This window comes from Lampetra planeri, chromosome 14 (genome assembly GCF_965212315.1).
Source record: "Lampetra planeri chromosome 14, kcLamPlan1.2.h2, whole genome shotgun sequence".
In the NCBI taxonomy this organism is placed as follows: Eukaryota; Metazoa; Chordata; class Hyperoartia; order Petromyzontiformes; family Petromyzontidae; genus Lampetra; species Lampetra planeri.
In genome coordinates, this window is record NC_136120.1 from 12,810,351 (window position 1) to 12,828,203 (window position 17,853).

A 17,853-nucleotide genomic window follows, 5' to 3' on the forward strand; every position below is an offset into this window, starting at 1 on the left:
GCCGGGCGAATCGCCCGCTGCGTCGCTCTGCGTTTGAACTCGTCAAGAAGAAGAACAATTCGCATTCCTCGTCCCCTCTACCATCTCCCGCCGCTCGGTTGCGTTCTCGGGATCCACACGGACGCCCTTTCTCGTTGCCCCCGTCCGTTGCCACAATAGATGACGTCGCCTTTCATAAACTTTTCAAGCGTCGTCGATGATCGCTGTCGCAATTAGGGGGCCTCGAGAAACGAGGGCGCGCATTGTCCCCCCCCCCTGGTCTCCAAGACGAACAATGTCCCCTACCCCACCACGAGAGTGGTCAGTGGCGTAGTAACTAACTACATTATCAGTGGTGTAACTAACTACATTATCAGTGGTGTAACTAATTACATTATCAGCGGTGTAACTAACTACATTATCAGTGGTGTAGTAACTAACTACATTATCAGCGGTGTAACTAACTACATTATCAGTGGTGTAACTAACTACATGTTCAGTGGTGTAATTAACTACATTATCAGTGGTGTAACTAACTACATGTTCAGTGGTGTAATTAACTACATTATCAGTCGTGTAACTAACTACATTATCAGTGGCGTAGTAACTAACTACATGTTCAGTGGTGTAACTAACTACATGTTCAGCGGTGTAACTAACTACATGTTCAGCGGTGTAACTAACTACATTATCAGCGGTGTAACTAACTACATTATCAGTGGCGTAGTAACTAACTACATGTTCAGTGGTGTAACTAACTACATGTTCAGCGGTGTAACTAACTACATTATCAGTGGTGTAACTAACTACATTATCAGTGGCGTAATAACTAACTTGTTTTCGCTTAACTCGTTTGCTCAAAGATGCATTACTCAGGAACGCATCTGCCGCGTTAAACGAGGACGTCCTTTAACGCCGTATGCAAATGATATGTAAATGAGGTGCTTGACACGTGGGGTTTCACGTTATGCAAATGTGTTGGGTCACGTGCGCATCTTGTTCCCGCGCAATCGAGGGGAACAGGTGGCGTGACAGCGAACTTAGTAACACAATACCGTCGTTATTATTATTCCATTGAAGTAAATTGACATTTTATTTTGTTTAATGTTATTTTACCAAGCAACGGATAATTGATAGTTAATTATTTGCCGCTGATTGCCGCTTTATTCAACCAGGTAAGCAGGCCCCACGTGAAGGCGACGCGCGATTCTTGAACTTGTAAATTAAAACCGTCGTAACGATTTAGTTTGGTAACTTCTGCCATCGTTAATGTTAACATTGCCTTATTTGAAATGTGGTTGAGCTATTTTCCCTCAAATGTGTCGTTTGATTTGAGCTCCGACGCGGTTGGAACACGATAGCTAATCCTGCTAATCCTATTGTGAATAACGTGTGATTATAACTACAGGGTAGACAGCGTTTAATTGAGCTATGCATCAGGGAAACAATTACACAACTTTACAACCATTAACAAAGCCCTCTTTGTCAAATCCACTGCTAGATGAGGTGCATCGCTCATGCGGTGTCGTTCGTAGGGGTTGTTTGACCATACTTCACCACGCTGGTCGGTACAGGTTGATAAACCTCGTGTCAAAAGTGGAGGCGTAACTATAGCGGCTAATCAAAATATATCTGTTTAACTAACGATGACATGCATCCTCAAGTTCAAGTTCATTTATTAGGTGTAGCCCTGTGAGCCATTCGGCTCTTGAATCGGGTGCAACCGCAACAAACAAAAACATGAACAAAAAAACATCTTAAAGTGACTATGTGACTAAGTGCAAACTGAATATCCATGAAAAGACAGCAAAATATTGCAGAAAAAGCACCGTACACCAACACTGTGTGCAAAAATCCCAGTGGGATGCAAGTCAAACAACAATAACAACAACCACAAGACAACTTAGATTAAGGCCATCAGTCTAACTCTGTACTACAACAAACAAACATGGCCAAACCAAAAAACTTTTCGAAAATCACCAAAATAAAGCCATAAAAGCAATGAAACAATGATCATAGGAACTGTGACCGAATTTTCACAATAAACGTGAACAACATGCACTACTAAACTCTGCAGCCATAGCTGGCTGCATGAGTCACTCCACAACAGCAGGAGCATCAGTCGGAGTGTCAACATTTTTCAATGCACCTTTAAGATCAGTACACAAAATCAAAACACAGATCATACTTTGCAGCGATCCGGAGCGAAACATTGTATTTTAGGCCATGACGTCCTATAGCCACTAGAGGCCGCTATATTCAGCCTGATTTGCCAAAAAAAACTAATCCGTTCAATCCCTAAAGTGGAATCACTGCCACGGGGAAGCGTTTTGCATTATTATTGCTAATTATTTTAATGATGGAGTTGTCTCTGCTAATCGATGTTGCCAATGACATAAAGTGATCGTTAGATTAATTGGTGTTGAGTTAACTCATTCCTGGCTCGGCAGTTAAGGTAATTGCCTCGAGACGTCACCATGGCAACAACGTTACCTTTTTTTGTAAAATTAGCATTTGTATTGTCTCAGCTACGGGTTTTAATTTACTAATGATGTGCCGCATAATGTGAGTGGTGAGTGTTAGCGCCTAAGTATATGTGGCGTGTTTGACTTGCGTTAGGTGAGTGGTGAGTGATTATTTAATTTATTATTTTCTCTTTATACGTGACTTTATCTAAAGAACCAAAGAGTGAGTGGTGAATGTTGAGCGATGATTGTCAGGTGAGGCCCAGGTGAACAACATTTGAGTGTCACTTCACCATGTCCATAAGACGGCCTGTCCTCATGTAATGTAACGTATGCCGCTGTACTTATATTAACCTCTAGGTTCGGCAATTGAAATCAGACAATCGTGGAGAGAGAGGGAGAATGCACGAGGAAATTACAATGTCAGAGCCAACTGAGATGCAGGTAAATAAATAAAGCATTCCTCATGCCTGCCCCACACTAGTAAATGGTCCAAAGCAATCCAAAGATAAAGATGTGGTTATGATTCACTTTGCTGGCAAATTTTCCATTTTATCTCCCATCACCAATACACACTGGCTTACGAATAAGGATGTGAATCGACTCAACGTATTCGAATTAAACACTATTACTACGATCATAGTAATGTACAGTGCTTTGGACAGCTACTTATGGATGAAGGCCATCTGGCGCTCTGGCGGTCATGGCGCTTTGTTTAACCATACTTCACCACACTGGCATTCAAATGCTGGAGTACGAAATGCATCTGTGCCAAAATTTAATTGATCAATTTCATCGTACGGTAATTTTTAATTTCACTTATACTGTTAAAAAAGTAAAGGTGTAGTCCTACAATGTCTTGCTCATGGCACCACTGGCCGTAGACTCTCCACTCAAGGGATCTTTAGAGAACCTTTCTATAGGGCATTTTGCCTATTCTTCCACCCTGGCTAGACATAGAGGTAACGTATACTGTACTTCTTTAACTGACAAACTGATGGAACATTCCATGCTCTTGGCCACAGTTTTTTTCTTTAGGGGGTCCATTCCAACCTAGCTTCAGAACTCCCCTTTACCACTCACCGTTTAAGCGTAAGCCAAAGGCACGACGAATTCCCCTACGCACACTCTGCCAGGACTCTGAATACCTGGCAACCACAGCAGCAGGGCACTGCCCAAAGGCTTAGAGGACTGAGCTGGTAGGGAACTCAGCCAGGGCAGCATGTACACGCTGCGTAATGTGTGTCCAGGGGTCAGAGTTAGCCCCGATGTTGTGATTGAGTATACTCTTTGGTTCTTTCGGTAAAGTCACGTAGGTATAAAATAATATAAATCACGACGTTTCGATTGCAACACAAGCAATCATCAGGTGGGAAAACCACAGCAAGATGATGATTGCTTGTGTTGCAATTGAAACGCCGTGATTTATTTTATTCTATACCTACGTGACTTTACCGAAAGAACCAAAGAGTATGGATTCCTGCAGTCACGAAAGCTTCAAATCTAGATTGTAGTGAATGACGTTTGAGTAATTAGAAATGTGACCTTTCTTTCAAAGCAGATGAAATTACCACGTGATTCGATGGTCAGAATGGTGTGCTGGCACCGCTTTGATCCCTGGTTTGAATCTGGGTTTTGGCAACCCATAAGTAAACTGGGTACTCGGGTACGGCGAGTTGATTGGTACTAGCCTAGCCACTACCACACAAAAAATTACGATGAAATCAAACAAATATGGCTAACTTCCAGGTCAAGCTAAATTCCAGGATTTACTGCCATGTGATAAACCTATCACTGAAGCAAGGCGTGTGGGGTTGTGCGGCACTCGTGTCAATAAACATGTCCCTTGAGATCTCAGAAGTAGTTCTGTGAAATCCACTTCCATGGGCTGTTATGCACTGCGCACTCGTGATTATCTATATTATTAGTTGCGCCTTTATAAATATAACTCGTTAGTGTTCTGAATTTTGGAACTCTGATGAAGTGTTTCGATTTTTTTAAAAGATGTTTAAAAAGTAAGAATCCATTAGAAGCATTAAACCGAACGGACACTGTTTCATGACAGGATGCTGAGAGCACAATTGGAATAGAATTATAGAAACAAGACGAAAATATATATATTTGTAATGGTGACAGCTGTTCACAGCAATCGCTGGTTCTAGTCCGTTTTACTGGGGGGCATGGATACACACGCACACAGAGGGCTCTCTGCTTGTTTGTCAGGAGGGAAATGTCGCAGTGGAATCTGATCAGATCCGGAAGAAGCTGTTGAGCGGAGAGACTTTGAGGACCAGCGCTTCTTCCTCTAGCTCGTCCACTGCCTGTAAGTGTAATCACAGTAATACAACTGATGTACATTTGTGAAGTGGTGCATTTCATCCGTAGGTCCCAATGCGCGACTGTGTATGAAAAGCCAGGAAATAAACAGAACCTCCAGGGCTAATGGCCATAACTATGCGATTGATAAAGGGCAGTTTAAAGTGGTGAGTTTTCAAGACAGACTTAAATATAGCAAACAATTCTGATTGTCTTATTAGCAAAGGCAAAGCGTTGTTCCAAAGCGTGGGAGCTGAACTGGCAATAGCCCGATAACCCCATGAAATGAGTCTTGACCTCAGAGTACTTAGAGGAAGGCGATCTGAAGTTGTCGAGGACCTCGTGTGGATCTTTCTTCATTCATTTATAGGACGACTGATGTGTGTGTTCACCACCTGGCATGTAACAATTTTTCCTTCTCAATAATTAGATGAATCGCCACAGTTCAGGAATCAATCCATTTTGGTTTTGTTTTACCTACTAGATTGTATTATTATTTTTTCTTCTCATGTATACAGTCATGTATACAGTTGCCTTCTCAAAAAATTGAGCTCACCTGTTTGTGTGGATATTTGTTGTGCTGCCCAGCCTTGTACTAATTTCGGTTCTCAAATTATAAGCAGAATTGGCAAACAAACATTTTCATTAAATCAGTAGCAGTATGATAATAAGCCCAACGATATTGACAGCATGTGCAACGTTGCTGATCATTCTTTTTATTTATCTTAAAATGCTTAAAACAGCTTTCTACAATGTTTTTGATGAACCGTATGATGGACTGAGCTACTTGGAGACAACAGACAACGACGCTGATGTGAATACAACTTTCCTGCAACTCTTTGACTCTCAGTCCAGACGAGGACAGAGGATTTCCGAGGTTGGTATTGCCGACGTTGGAGGGAGCTTGCAAGTGTAGCACTTTCATAAAACTACCACATTTTTGGGAGGCTCAACCGGGACACATGGTCAGCTGGCAACCCCTTCCTCCATCAGCCTGCTAACCACTCTCAGACATTGAGAGACTGAGCTCTTTCTGATGTTGGCCCAACTTACTTCTCATAGGCCAAACCCACTCCTCTGCCAACCACGACCGCTACTCAGATAGCACTGCCCTATGCACATATCAATCATACGTGAAGACAAAACGTTTAAACCGAGGTTAAAATCCCGATTTTCACAAAAGCTTCTGGGTATCCTTTCTGAAATCAGGACTGTATTGTCAACCAGGATGTTGAGCAGCTTTACCCTGTCGGCATCGCTACATTAATTTTGTCATCAAGCTACATGCCAAGGGCAAAATACATACGGAAGTGCTATTGATCGACGTCTGAAAATGGCCAAAAATCTATTTCCATTAATATAACACTGGCAGTAACATTTATTGATCAACACAGCGTGGAACGGCGGGAGGTGATGGAGCCATGAGCTCAGCAGTTGATGTGAGATGGATGATATTAGAACGGCGTCAAGCCCTTGTGACGGTTCCAATTTATAAAAATTGCATTGCAGCTGTGTAGAATTTATTGTTTGTAAACTGCTGTGGAGATTTAATATAACAATAATGATAAATTGTTTACACGTACATGTCTACCCTGTGCCCCAACTCTTTCCCTCCATGGATTCTCGGCCTACTTAATCCCACCGCAAACGTGGTGAAATTTCAGATTGGAGTGGATTATTTGTAACGTGATAATTTACTCCCACCCAGCGACTCCGTGAATTGTCACGATTCAGAATCGCAATTTGATTAAATAATAAAATCTTTATTGTCTTGTTTTTACTATCTCATTTATATTATTTTGTTGTTCGGTTTCTCTTGTGCAGTTTTGTTTGCTGTATTGGCCTGAATATTAACATCTTGTAGCATTTGCATGCAATTCTCAGAAATTGTAAAAAAAAAAATCCATGCATTGATTTGATGCAGTTACCGTGAGTTTAATAAATGTAGGTTAATTCCTTAATCGATGCACCGTTACATACCTAATGCTAATGATGACCTAGCCAAAGCTGAAACATATCTCTTACCCCCATTAGGTGTCAGAAATATTGAAAAAACTAGTTTCAATATGGTAATACTGACACATTTGTATTGTGTGGAGCTACAACGCTGCTGGTACTGACACAATGTGTTCAATAATTTCTACACAGGGCAACTTTGACTTGCTGAACGCTCTGCTGGAACAAGGAGCGAACATTAACTGTGTGGACGAGTATGGCCAAACCCCATTGCACAAGGTACCCAATCGCAGCACAACGAATGTGTGTGTCTCGTTTACATTTTAAACCAGCGGTTCTCATCCTTGTTGGCATGGCAACCACCCAACTCAAGACCACTGGTCCAAGCATCTCCTCCACTCCCTCCAGCCCCAAAAACACAACTAAGGTGATTAAGGTCACTTTACACGGGGAGATCACATATCCATGCCTCTAGTCAACGCACCGTTAGGCATTTGTATCATGTGTGTGTATGCTTTTAGTTGCAAGGCATTTGTATCATGCTGTGTATATGTGTGTTTTCTCGCCGCAATGTGTCACTAACGTTCCCCGCATACATTCAAGATTTCTCCTGCACGGCTCCATGCCCCTGCTTGCGCATTCCCCCCCAACCCCTCCCCGGCTCAAACCCATAGGTTTACAGCCACTGTTTTAAACATCTGCCGGATAAAATTACATGATAATGTTGCTTAATACGAGCGTGTTCCTGTAACTCGAAGGTTGCACGCAGGCAGCAGCTGGACGTGGCAAAGTTTCTGATTGAAAAGGGTGCCGACGTTAACCTCGGAGACAAATTTGGTCGGACGGCTCTACACATTGCTGCCACTGTGGACTGCCCACGTTTGGTGGAGCTTCTCATTGACAGTGGAGGTGAGTCTCGAATGGCCACGCTACACGATGGCAAAAGTGGAATAACCTACGGTCCCCGACTTCATTTCACACGGCCCCACAACTTCCATTTCGTACGGTCAGTGGATTAATTTTACATGGCCTGTGGCCGCATGAGACCTACCCATTCTAAATGGCCCACATGATATCCATCACTGCAAAAATCTTAGCTATACTGATCAGTTGCTTGAGGGGAATATTTACAACCTGGCAACACTATCAATCTGGTAACACCATCAAAGCCCCATTCAGCACCTTATGAAGGAAAAAAATTAACCCGTAAAAACAAAGTTTTTCACTATAAATCCTTTATATGCGTGGCGGCTAGAGTCCTCTCGTCCTCTGGCTTGAGATGGTTGCCACCTATGGGTCAGATGATTGCCTGCCACCATTAAGCAATTGGTAATTAAATATAAAAAAAAATTCCTAAAAAGTGTAAAGTTATGGGAAAAAAATTTCACGAAAATAAATTGTCACGCACAATTAGTCTGTGTGCAAAATATCAGCTCGATTGGATCACGGGAAGTGGGTTAAAAAACGACCGAAAGATTTGCACGGTCGTAAGCACGCAAGCAAGTGAATTTAATATAAAGGATTTTAAAAGGTTCCCATTCCCTGCACTCGGGCAAGTTTAGAGCAAACATCAAAATTAATGAAAATAAAATAAAACAGAAATTAAATAAAATAAAACAGAAAAAACCTAAGAATATGATTCCTTGCAGTCACGAAAGCTTCAAATCTAGAATTAAGTTTAGAGCAATTTATCGCGAAGCAATTGTCACCGCAATGGCTTTACAACGAGCGCTTACAGAATATACAGTTTTTAATCACAGAGTATATCACCTGATATTGACATGTGGCTCATACATAGTTGTTGACAAAGTAAATGGCAATGCAGCTGAAATATGTGTTTATAAGCATGGGGAGGTGCATGCTTGTAATCGCACTGAGAGACAGGAAGAGAAGCACGTGGATTGGAGAACATATTCAAGTTAGAAACATCATATTGACTTGATAAAAGCAGGCTCGAGATGGACGTGTCCTGAGAAGGGTTAATGTTTGGTAGTCGGGAATCGTGACCGAGTGACAGCCAAAGAAGGGAATACATTTGAGAGGATATCCACCACAAGAGACTGGGTGATTAAATCATCGCAGGACTGTAAGGGTTGGTGACGACCTCGGGGGCTCTTCATTCAACAGTGGATAGATTATGGCTGCTGCTGATGTTGCTGATAATGATGATGATGTGTGTATCTTGAACTTCTTTCGCACTGTACGTAGCCAAATGCGCTAATTAGAAGTGCGGGGGAAGGACAACACAACACAAAAAACAGTTCTTAAGAAATTATTTTTCAATCTACATTTAAAAGTGCATAGCTCCAGTGGCTTCCTAATATCGGGAGGAAGAGCATTCCAGACGGCCACAGAAGCACACCCGAAAGCACGCGATGCAGATGCCACCTCACGTACAATACCCGTGTCCCACCGTGTGCGTTGCACTCTTCACTCACGGGCGTTAGTGGACACAGAGGTGCGGACGGAGGGAGAGCAGCAGACGGCAGTGCACTACGCGGCGCGGTACGGCTGCACCAACACGCTGGCCACTCTGCAGCACCAAGGAGCAGACCTGGCCGCCTGTGACTTCAAGAGGCGCACCCCGCTCTTCTTAGCTGCCGCGCAAGGTCAGCCAGCGGCTCCCAGGCGTTCTCGCCAGTCTTGACGGCCATGTGACCAACATTTCTTCTTGAAGGCTGCCCCCCCCCCCCCCCTCGTGTGATGATGAAGAAAAGGGTCACTTGAAGGGATCTCAGAAGCGGTTCCTGTAACGTCTCCTTCCGTGGGTCGATCTTTAAATGACACCCGAATCTCTGTAACACGGGTTGGGGTTAGGGTTTCTAAGCGAATCTTGGAATGTGACACTTCTGTGACAGTTTCATTTGGTCAAAAAAATTATATATATATTTTTAGTAAGAATTTAAATTGGTGAATTGATGCATTATTATATGCCTCATGTTCTTCCTCCACCCCTGCCAAATGCTGCGTGTGTCTGGCTGTCTGCATGCGTTTCTGTGTGTTTGCGTGCATGTCTGCCTGTGCGTCTGCCTGCATGGGGAGTGGTTAGCGCGTTGCTTTACAAACCCGGAGACCCGAGTTAAATTCCCACTCACAGGCCTCCCCTAGTTCGACTCATCCTCAAACGAGTACCATATCTTGTGTGGTGTGTAAACATTGCCACTAGGGAGACAAAGGCGGCCGGGCATGGTGCTGGACACCCACCCACCCACTCATGTGACGTGCCGGCTTTCATAGGTGCTCGCTAACAGCGCTTTCCCCTACAGTCTGTTAAAGCGTTACAGTGGTCTTTGTCTGCTCATGTGCATGGCTGCGCGTCTGCGTGTGTCATCCACAGCTCGCAGAGATACGGCACGCCTGCTATTGCAACTGGGTGCAGACACAATGGCTCAGGACAACACGGGACAGATGTGTTTGTCCTTGCTGCTAGAAAAACTCCCGTCAGTGGTAAATAATATAATAATGCCCTTTATTTACGCAGGAAAGCCTGAGTCTCAAGACTCTTTCACAAGGATCTTTTTGCATTGGGATATTTTACCATTTTCATTAACGAGTGTTTGGCTTCGTGTGGGAGGAAACCTGAGTTCGTGAAAGCTCTGCATGAATATCTTCTCACCACCTCGCAGTACAATTTTATAATACCTAATATCTCCAGGGAAGTCTTCCATCCAAGTACTGACCACCAGTCTGCAATCTGCTTAGCTTCTGATGTCTGATGAAATAGGATGCATTCCGAGACATGGATTTGGGCTGTACAAGTCATAAGGAGGAATGGGTGGAAGGTGTGAAGCCAGCAGAGATGAATTGCCTGGTAGACTTAGACCAGGGGTCACCATCATTTGCGAGGACACAGCTCCCTTGAATTTGTTCACCGTCATCGGCTGCGGCGGTCTCTCGGGTACAGGGATGACAGTTGTCGGCAGATGGTGGAATCATCGGTGCGTCCGTAGATGGCGGGACAGACCGATTTGAGATCCGCATACTCGACTGCAGACACAGCAGGTGGCTACTGGGTGGAAGGGGCAGGTCCTGTTGATGTTTTACCCTGCCCTTTTCTTTCGTCTCTGCCATTTACCCGCTTCATCGGCGGGACGAATTTGTTCACTCGTATAGACCAAGCGGTGTTGTGTATTTGTCACTGCTGAGGTTATGTAACCACCCCTGTTGCAGTGCTGTGTGTTTAGTCATCTTTTCGTAAATTATATACCACACGGCTGTCCTGCTGTTTGCCAAAAGATCCATTGACTTTTCTTTTTTGCCGACCTCTAATTCAAAACCCTTATCCATTCACACTCTAATATTGATTCCTATCGACTGACCCCTCAGCCTTTTGAAATATCCCCTAAATCCACCTCCCTTTCTCCTAGGGGTCCACAGATCCCTGGTGGAGAACCATTGTCTTAGACAATACTCTCAGCGCTTGCTGTGCGATTTTCTCAAATGAAGAATTGATCTGGTCATCTCAAGTGGACTTTTAAATTGAATCCACGCCAAAATCAATGCGTTAAGAAAACTGCAAATCAGTTAGAATAACAGGTGGGGAAGAGGAGAGGCAAAACAAAGACAGAGAAAAATAGAGACAATAATGATTAAATAACTATTGAATGTCAGGCCAAGGTTCACTTTATACCCGTCAAAGGCAGAAATGTGTTCTTGGTTATGTGTTGTGACAAGCATTGTTTTTCTGGATATAACAAGTTCTACCCTCTCGCTCTAAACCTCCCATGATCCCATTAATCGCTATGTCGCTGTGTGATGAGAGGTCACTCCAAGTTCTGCATCTAACGTCTAAAATGACGCATTTACTGCCATGCGTATTATGACACCCACGTGTAATTTGATGTGGGGGTCAAAGCCAGGTCAGTCTGCCAATACAATACGGTATTCCTTTAACCTGAATGACTAATCACACACCCCTGTTATATATTTGTAATTAACCTGTTATTTTTATACTAACTCGGCATTTACAATTTCAGTTATTCCAATTTTGACACGAAGGCTTTCACGACTGATGATTGATAATAGATTTTATAGGGGGGGAGGCGCCTCCTCCCTCGTCAGCGCCAACTTACAACCCTCACTTCAAAGGCAGAACCCTCGCGTCACGCAATCCCCGTCACGCTGTTGAGACATAGAAGTAAAAAGGATGTCATGATGAACAAGGGATTATAACCTTTCAATGAAATAAGTTTGTGTCACCACGGCCTTACAAATTGCACACCAATGGATGCAATGAATATGACGTCGCAGTCTGCTTTTCGCTTGAATGTTTGAGATTTACTGCAATACACCCGTCCTTGGACGGGTTATAGGCTAGTTACTAATATAATGAGCCAAGAATGTCTGTGTAACGTGCGTGACGTCACACCACGTGCACCAGCCCCCCTCAATTATCATGAACAGGTGGGGTCCTCCACATGGACCCCCCCCCCCTCATTAATGAGAATGAATGAGTGACGTCACTTCGCGTGAAGAAGGATCGGAAACAAAAATTTGTTTACGCAAATTAGGTTTCATTTTGACCTTTATGGAAAGTAAAGCTAATAAAGAAATCAACGCAGCAACGAATATAACGAGCCAAAGAAGGCTGTGTGTGTGTGTGTCCCGCGCGTGACGTCACTCCACATGTGCCCCCCCCCCCCTCATTATTAATGTGTGCCTGCATTATTATTTTTTTGGGGTATTTATCTCAATGAACCCGTATTTTCCTATGGCCAGTTGTACGTGGCTCTGTCTAGATCTAAATATCCTCAGCGGATCAAAGTGTTCATCAAGAATAGCCAACTGCAGTGAAAAGAGATTCACACAAAATATCGTAAACCGAGAAATCTTCCAAGGTCCTTAATTAAATTTAATAAGTTAAGAAAAAATAATGTGCTACATTTCCTAATCAAATTAACAATCACAATAAAACGTTAATTTACATCTGTAATATTACAGTTTCCGCCCTACGACGGGCCAATAAACTAGTGATCGATAAATGATTTTTAGCTCGGATAACACGAGAAAACTGCCAATGTGTGTCGTACACCCTTGCTCCGACCGACACAGCCAATTAAATAAAGTCGTCATGAACAAATGTGCCAGTTTTGTATTCAGCACACTGGTATTGAACTTAATTTTTACATGTGGGATTTCTCTCCAACATACTGGTAGTGCTGAAGCAGTAATACATTTCAGTCCGAGTTGGGGTTGACAATTACAATATAATTAAGGAAAAATGCACAAGCTAAAAGATATATGAAATGCATAGCCCTGCAGTGTAAGTTAGTGCATGTTCTTGGGCCACGTTTGCGGGACAGGAGTTGACTGTGGTGGAGGCTGTCACGCGATCATTGCTCGCCCCATGCTGGTTAAAGCTCGCAACTGTACATGTGCAAATACAATACAGTATAGAGAAAAAACCCTCCATGCGTGGGCTGAAACTCTAGATTTTCACAGATAGATTTAATAATCAATTTATGCACTGGCAACTCATTGTTACATGCCAGGCCAAACCTACAATATCTTTGCATTCCGAGGCATTCTTCCATCCAAATACTAACCAGGCTTCTGCTTAACTACCGAGATCTGATAAGATCGAATGTATTCAGGGTGAGTTGCCATCTCAAGATGCTATGCAAATAGAGGAAACGTGTATCCAGAGAGTGAGTTTACAGAGGAGGATTTTTTGTAATATTCTTTAGGGTAGGGCCTTAATGCTACAGCCCATAAAGAGAGTTGAGATGGCATTATTGTCGATGTGTGAATGAATCGACTTCAAAGAGAGAGAATCAGAAGACAAGAGAAACGTCTTGAAGCTGAACTTGAACAGAGCAAGGGTTAGAGCAAAGGACCTCCAGCAGAGAAGACGTGAGCTTCCATTGAGTGAAGGTTGACTTGGTATTTGCCAGAAGGCCATGGTAGGTTCGAGCAGAGAGCACATGAATGGGAGATGAGAGAGGAGAGGGAGGCAGGGGTGAGTCTACAGAGGATCTTGAAGACGGTGAGGGTGATGTTTAGATTGATTGTGAGCCAGTGGACGGAACTGAGGACTGGGAAGATGCGGTCTCATTGGCGGATGAGGATAAGAAGTATGGCATTGGCTTTAAATTGAAAATACGGGTGTGCTACCTTACTATTCATATTTCACTCCACGTCTCCCCGAGGTCAGGAAAATAGACATTTTACTGAAATGTTTTTGACTGGGCTGTCACAAAGGATTTTACAGACATTGCTAGATAAATATTAAATATCTCTCCTTTATTTATGAAAGCTCATTGAGACGTCTCTTTTGCAAGGTATTAAATAATAAAAATAAATACTGTATACTCCATTATATCAATCCTTTTATGGATGAAAGCCTCCCCACACTGTCAGTCATGGGGGTAGTTTGACCATACTTCACCACGCTGGTCAGTGTAGGTTTGTGAAGGAGAGGATGCCAGGACCAGTAAATGTATCATCCATCACTGATGTCCGCCATAAATCAAACTTGGGTCGCCGTGTTCATAGCACAAGTACACGAACCACTATGCCACCACTTCACCCCAACTAATCAAAATATATAGTCCAAATAAATACAATATATTTTCAGGGTACAATTAATGTGGAGAACACAATGCCAAATAATGTTTATTTTTTATATCTGGCTGGGTGGCACAGTAGTTAGCTCATCACAATGAGAAGGATGAGTTTAACAATCTTACAGAATACGTTAGATGAGTATTGTAGACTTATTTTAGGAAATCAGCAGCGGTTGTCCTGTGGATAAAGTGTGCCGTAGGAATTAAAAATTCACACAACTGGATCATGTTTGTAAACAGAAACTGAATTCCACTGCACAATTTTAATGGAAAAATTACGACTTTTTTACAGCAAATGTATGCCTATTGTAAGTAGTCAACATAATGTCAAAAGCTACTTTACTACAAATAAGTGCAAACCCCCTTGTTTATCCTTTCCAAAGAGTATGCCAGTAATCTTTGGGCAGATTTTAGTGTTGCTGGCAAATATTTTTTTTTTATGTGCCAATGTATACATAGGGTGATATTTCTACTTAGGTTATCCATTTCAGGCATTGTCTTGATGTGAAACTGGGCCCTACATTATCATTGTATGGTGAGTGGGTAAAGGTTCTAACAAACCGATTCTAACATACATGCAGAAGGTTGATGTGATATGCAAGGTATGCTGGGAAGACTGAGCTTATGATCACAATTGCACCTCTTGCTGTATAGAAACCACATCTTTTGTGCATTATTATTGGTAATTTTCTAACTGGCCTGGTGGTGCAGCAACAGAGTGATCAGCACGTTGCCATTTTTTTATCCTTTATATTAAGTTCACTTGCTTGCTTGTGCGCTTACGACCGTGCAAATCTTTCGGTCGTTTTTTAACCCACTTCCCGTGATCCAATCGAGCTGACATTTTGCACACAGACTCGTTGTGCGTGCCAATTTATTTTCGTGAAATTTTTTTTCCAAAATTTTCCACTTTTTAGGGAATTTTTTTTTTCATATTTAATTAAAATACCAATGTGATAAAAATGAAACTCTTAATCAAGAAAAACTGAAATTAATAATAAAATAAAACTGATGCCACGCATATAAAGGATTTATAGTGAAAAACTTTGTTTTTACGGGTTAATTTTTAATCCTGGTTCTGGGTTGACTCAGCCCATCAAGCCTCGGGGATGAATAAAACACATTTCTGCGGAGGGAGCTGGTAGGAACGTTGGGTTGCTTGGTCAATGGCGGCGTGGTGTATTCCACAAATATGGCCGACTGTGAGGGCGGGCACAAGCCGGCGTGAGTAGGTTAAACGTTGAGTTTTATAAGGGCACCACGGGGTGACCAGCCCCTCCCCACCCAGCCCCACCCCTCCCACCCCCCACCCTCCCCACCCAGCCCCTCCCCACCCCACCCTCCCCTCCCTACCCAGCCCCTCCCCACCCTCCCCTCTCCACCCAGCCCCACCCTCCCATTTGTGGATGCACGACGGATGGACGGTCACAATAATCCCCTGTGGGCTGGTGTAACCAGGAGGTTCCTACCAGTAATAGCTACCACTATCTGGAGATGTCAACAGTGATCGTCCTACGTTTAGACTTGCCCATGCCATCGAATATGCGGAATTTTTACCACTGGCTCAGGGCTGTAAATAAGAGATGAGCACTGCCTGAATGCTCGTTGAAGCAAGAAATCACTTCAACTTTTTCTTTTGGTGGTAAAGGTTGCGTACGCTTCTCCACCAGGCTCTGGTGGCATTGGATCAATTGCACGTTGTGCACCATTCCATTCACAAGCAGTACTTTTATTTGAAGGCGTTGGAGAGCCACCCTGAATGTAACGGTAAGTCCGTTAGCAGACGCTGCTTGTAAAAAAAATACTCGTGCAGTCATAATTTCGTTCTTGCTTTCACCACCATTGTTTTCTGCTTGTAAAATATACGTGAACTCAAACAGTTGTATATTACACGAGCAGGATATTGCATGTCAATGTCACAGCTCAAATGTTTTGCATTTAAAACGTTAATATAACCCATTCTGACCAATTTGTGGAGGCAAAGAAAAAACATGTGTTGACCCAGATATCTCGCACCACAAGATGTCACACCTGACTGCAGATATAATAATTTACCATAAATGTAAATTGATATAATTTTTGTTCCAATTTCAGGGAATCCTGGCAGTTTAAATTCTCTGGTGAGCACTAAACAAGATTGGCATATCACAAAACAGTACATTGCTCACTCGCGCATAACGAGATTATATTATTTTTTGAGATGGAATCGAGAAAAGACCATTCAACCATGTTCTTATTTATTCCATTACACCTGTGCGATTACACTTTAATGTGTTTGCCTTTCCTAAATGTGCTGTTTAACAGCTGGAACTCATTGTGATACATAAATTATTTGATGTTGCGAGTCATCCCGCTGTCAGAAAACTCCTCGACATTAAATGGAAGGCATATGGTCTGTGAGTATCCACACAGCACATACACAAACATACAATCGCTCTCACACCAATGGAACATGATCCTACCTCTATTTTCTAAGACCAGTGGCTCAAAACGGCAGTTGTGGGTGATCGGGTTTCAGGCCACTTTTGTGACTCACGTCCATTTCAGTATTTCGCGAGTTTACTGGGAGATTCTAATTTGACAGCCAAGTACATTTTAGGATTAAATTGTGTTATGGTTTCCTTAATATAGTGCCTGCGGTGTAATCTGCATGACAGCCTCACACTGGGTTCTTACAAAATAGGTAAACAGATGGCAGGTGACTGATTTGAATGGTCGGGGTGTAACGATGCATCACTCCATCAATCCCTATGCGTAGAAATCTAGCTCGGGAGGTAGAAGATAGACTGATTCTCAGCAAAAAATTGAAATCCCTAAAGAAAAGTGATACAAATGGATATAACAACTTTGATGAAATGAATAACTTTGAAATGAGTAGAGCACTGAAAGTGACATCCAATGGAAATTAGCTACAGAAAATTATTGAACAATTTAATAAAAGATAATGGTGCAAACCTGCCATTGCTTACACCACTGTTGATGGAAAAGCCACACGAGAGGAAATGCTAGAGAGGTCCTCTAGAGGGTATTTGGATGCTGGCCATATGAGGTAGGAGTACTCACACTTTACCCCACCACACGCAAAGTTCCAGTCGATGAACTGCCGTGTACCCATTCATAATGTCAGATTGACGGGGGGGCGGGATTAAAAAAAACGTGCCCATTGTTTTGCTCTTGGCGATCGAACCAGCGACCTCTATTGCAAATCCAATGTGCTGACCTTTACACCACGCCAGCGTTACTGACGAGCTTAACAATAGGATCGTAATGATTGTGGCTTCCGCCCTCCACTCTGTGTACTCACAGGGCCGGCGCTTGTGTTCGACTGTTCCTGGAGTTATTCTTCATCATCACGTGGTCGGTCCTCATGATGGGCGTTGACTGGGAGAACCGCCATGTGTACACCTTCCCACAGGCAATGATGCATTGAATTGGTCGAATTGACAACTGCCGTTCGTATGTATGCATGTATGTTGAACTTCTTTTGCACTGTACGTAGCCAACCGTGCTAATCTGGAGGTACGGGGCAAGGACAACAAAATTGGCTAAAATATGGTGGTGACGTCAGCACG

At 43.0% G+C, this 17,853-nt stretch overlaps 1 protein-coding gene across 1 annotated transcript in view; it reads left to right on the forward strand.

Moving 5' to 3' along the window:
- Positions 1 to 965: 965 nt before the first annotated feature.
- Positions 966 to 17,853, forward strand: part of LOC144722399 (uncharacterized) — a 28,210-nt gene continuing 11,322 nt past the window's right edge. The window contains exons 1-12 of the mRNA XM_078600638.1: positions 966 to 1,154; positions 2,805 to 2,888; positions 4,668 to 4,767; positions 5,504 to 5,637; positions 6,909 to 6,995; positions 7,475 to 7,625; positions 9,164 to 9,325; positions 10,054 to 10,163; positions 15,952 to 16,048; positions 16,376 to 16,401; positions 16,586 to 16,677; positions 17,588 to 17,696. Of these exons, the coding sequence (XP_078456764.1) occupies positions 2,847 to 2,888; positions 4,668 to 4,767; positions 5,504 to 5,637; positions 6,909 to 6,995; positions 7,475 to 7,625; positions 9,164 to 9,325; positions 10,054 to 10,163; positions 15,952 to 16,048; positions 16,376 to 16,401; positions 16,586 to 16,677; positions 17,588 to 17,696 (1,110 nt within the window). The 5' untranslated portion in view covers positions 966 to 1,154; positions 2,805 to 2,846. The remainder of the gene's footprint in view (positions 1,155 to 2,804; positions 2,889 to 4,667; positions 4,768 to 5,503; positions 5,638 to 6,908; positions 6,996 to 7,474; positions 7,626 to 9,163; positions 9,326 to 10,053; positions 10,164 to 15,951; positions 16,049 to 16,375; positions 16,402 to 16,585; positions 16,678 to 17,587; positions 17,697 to 17,853) is intronic.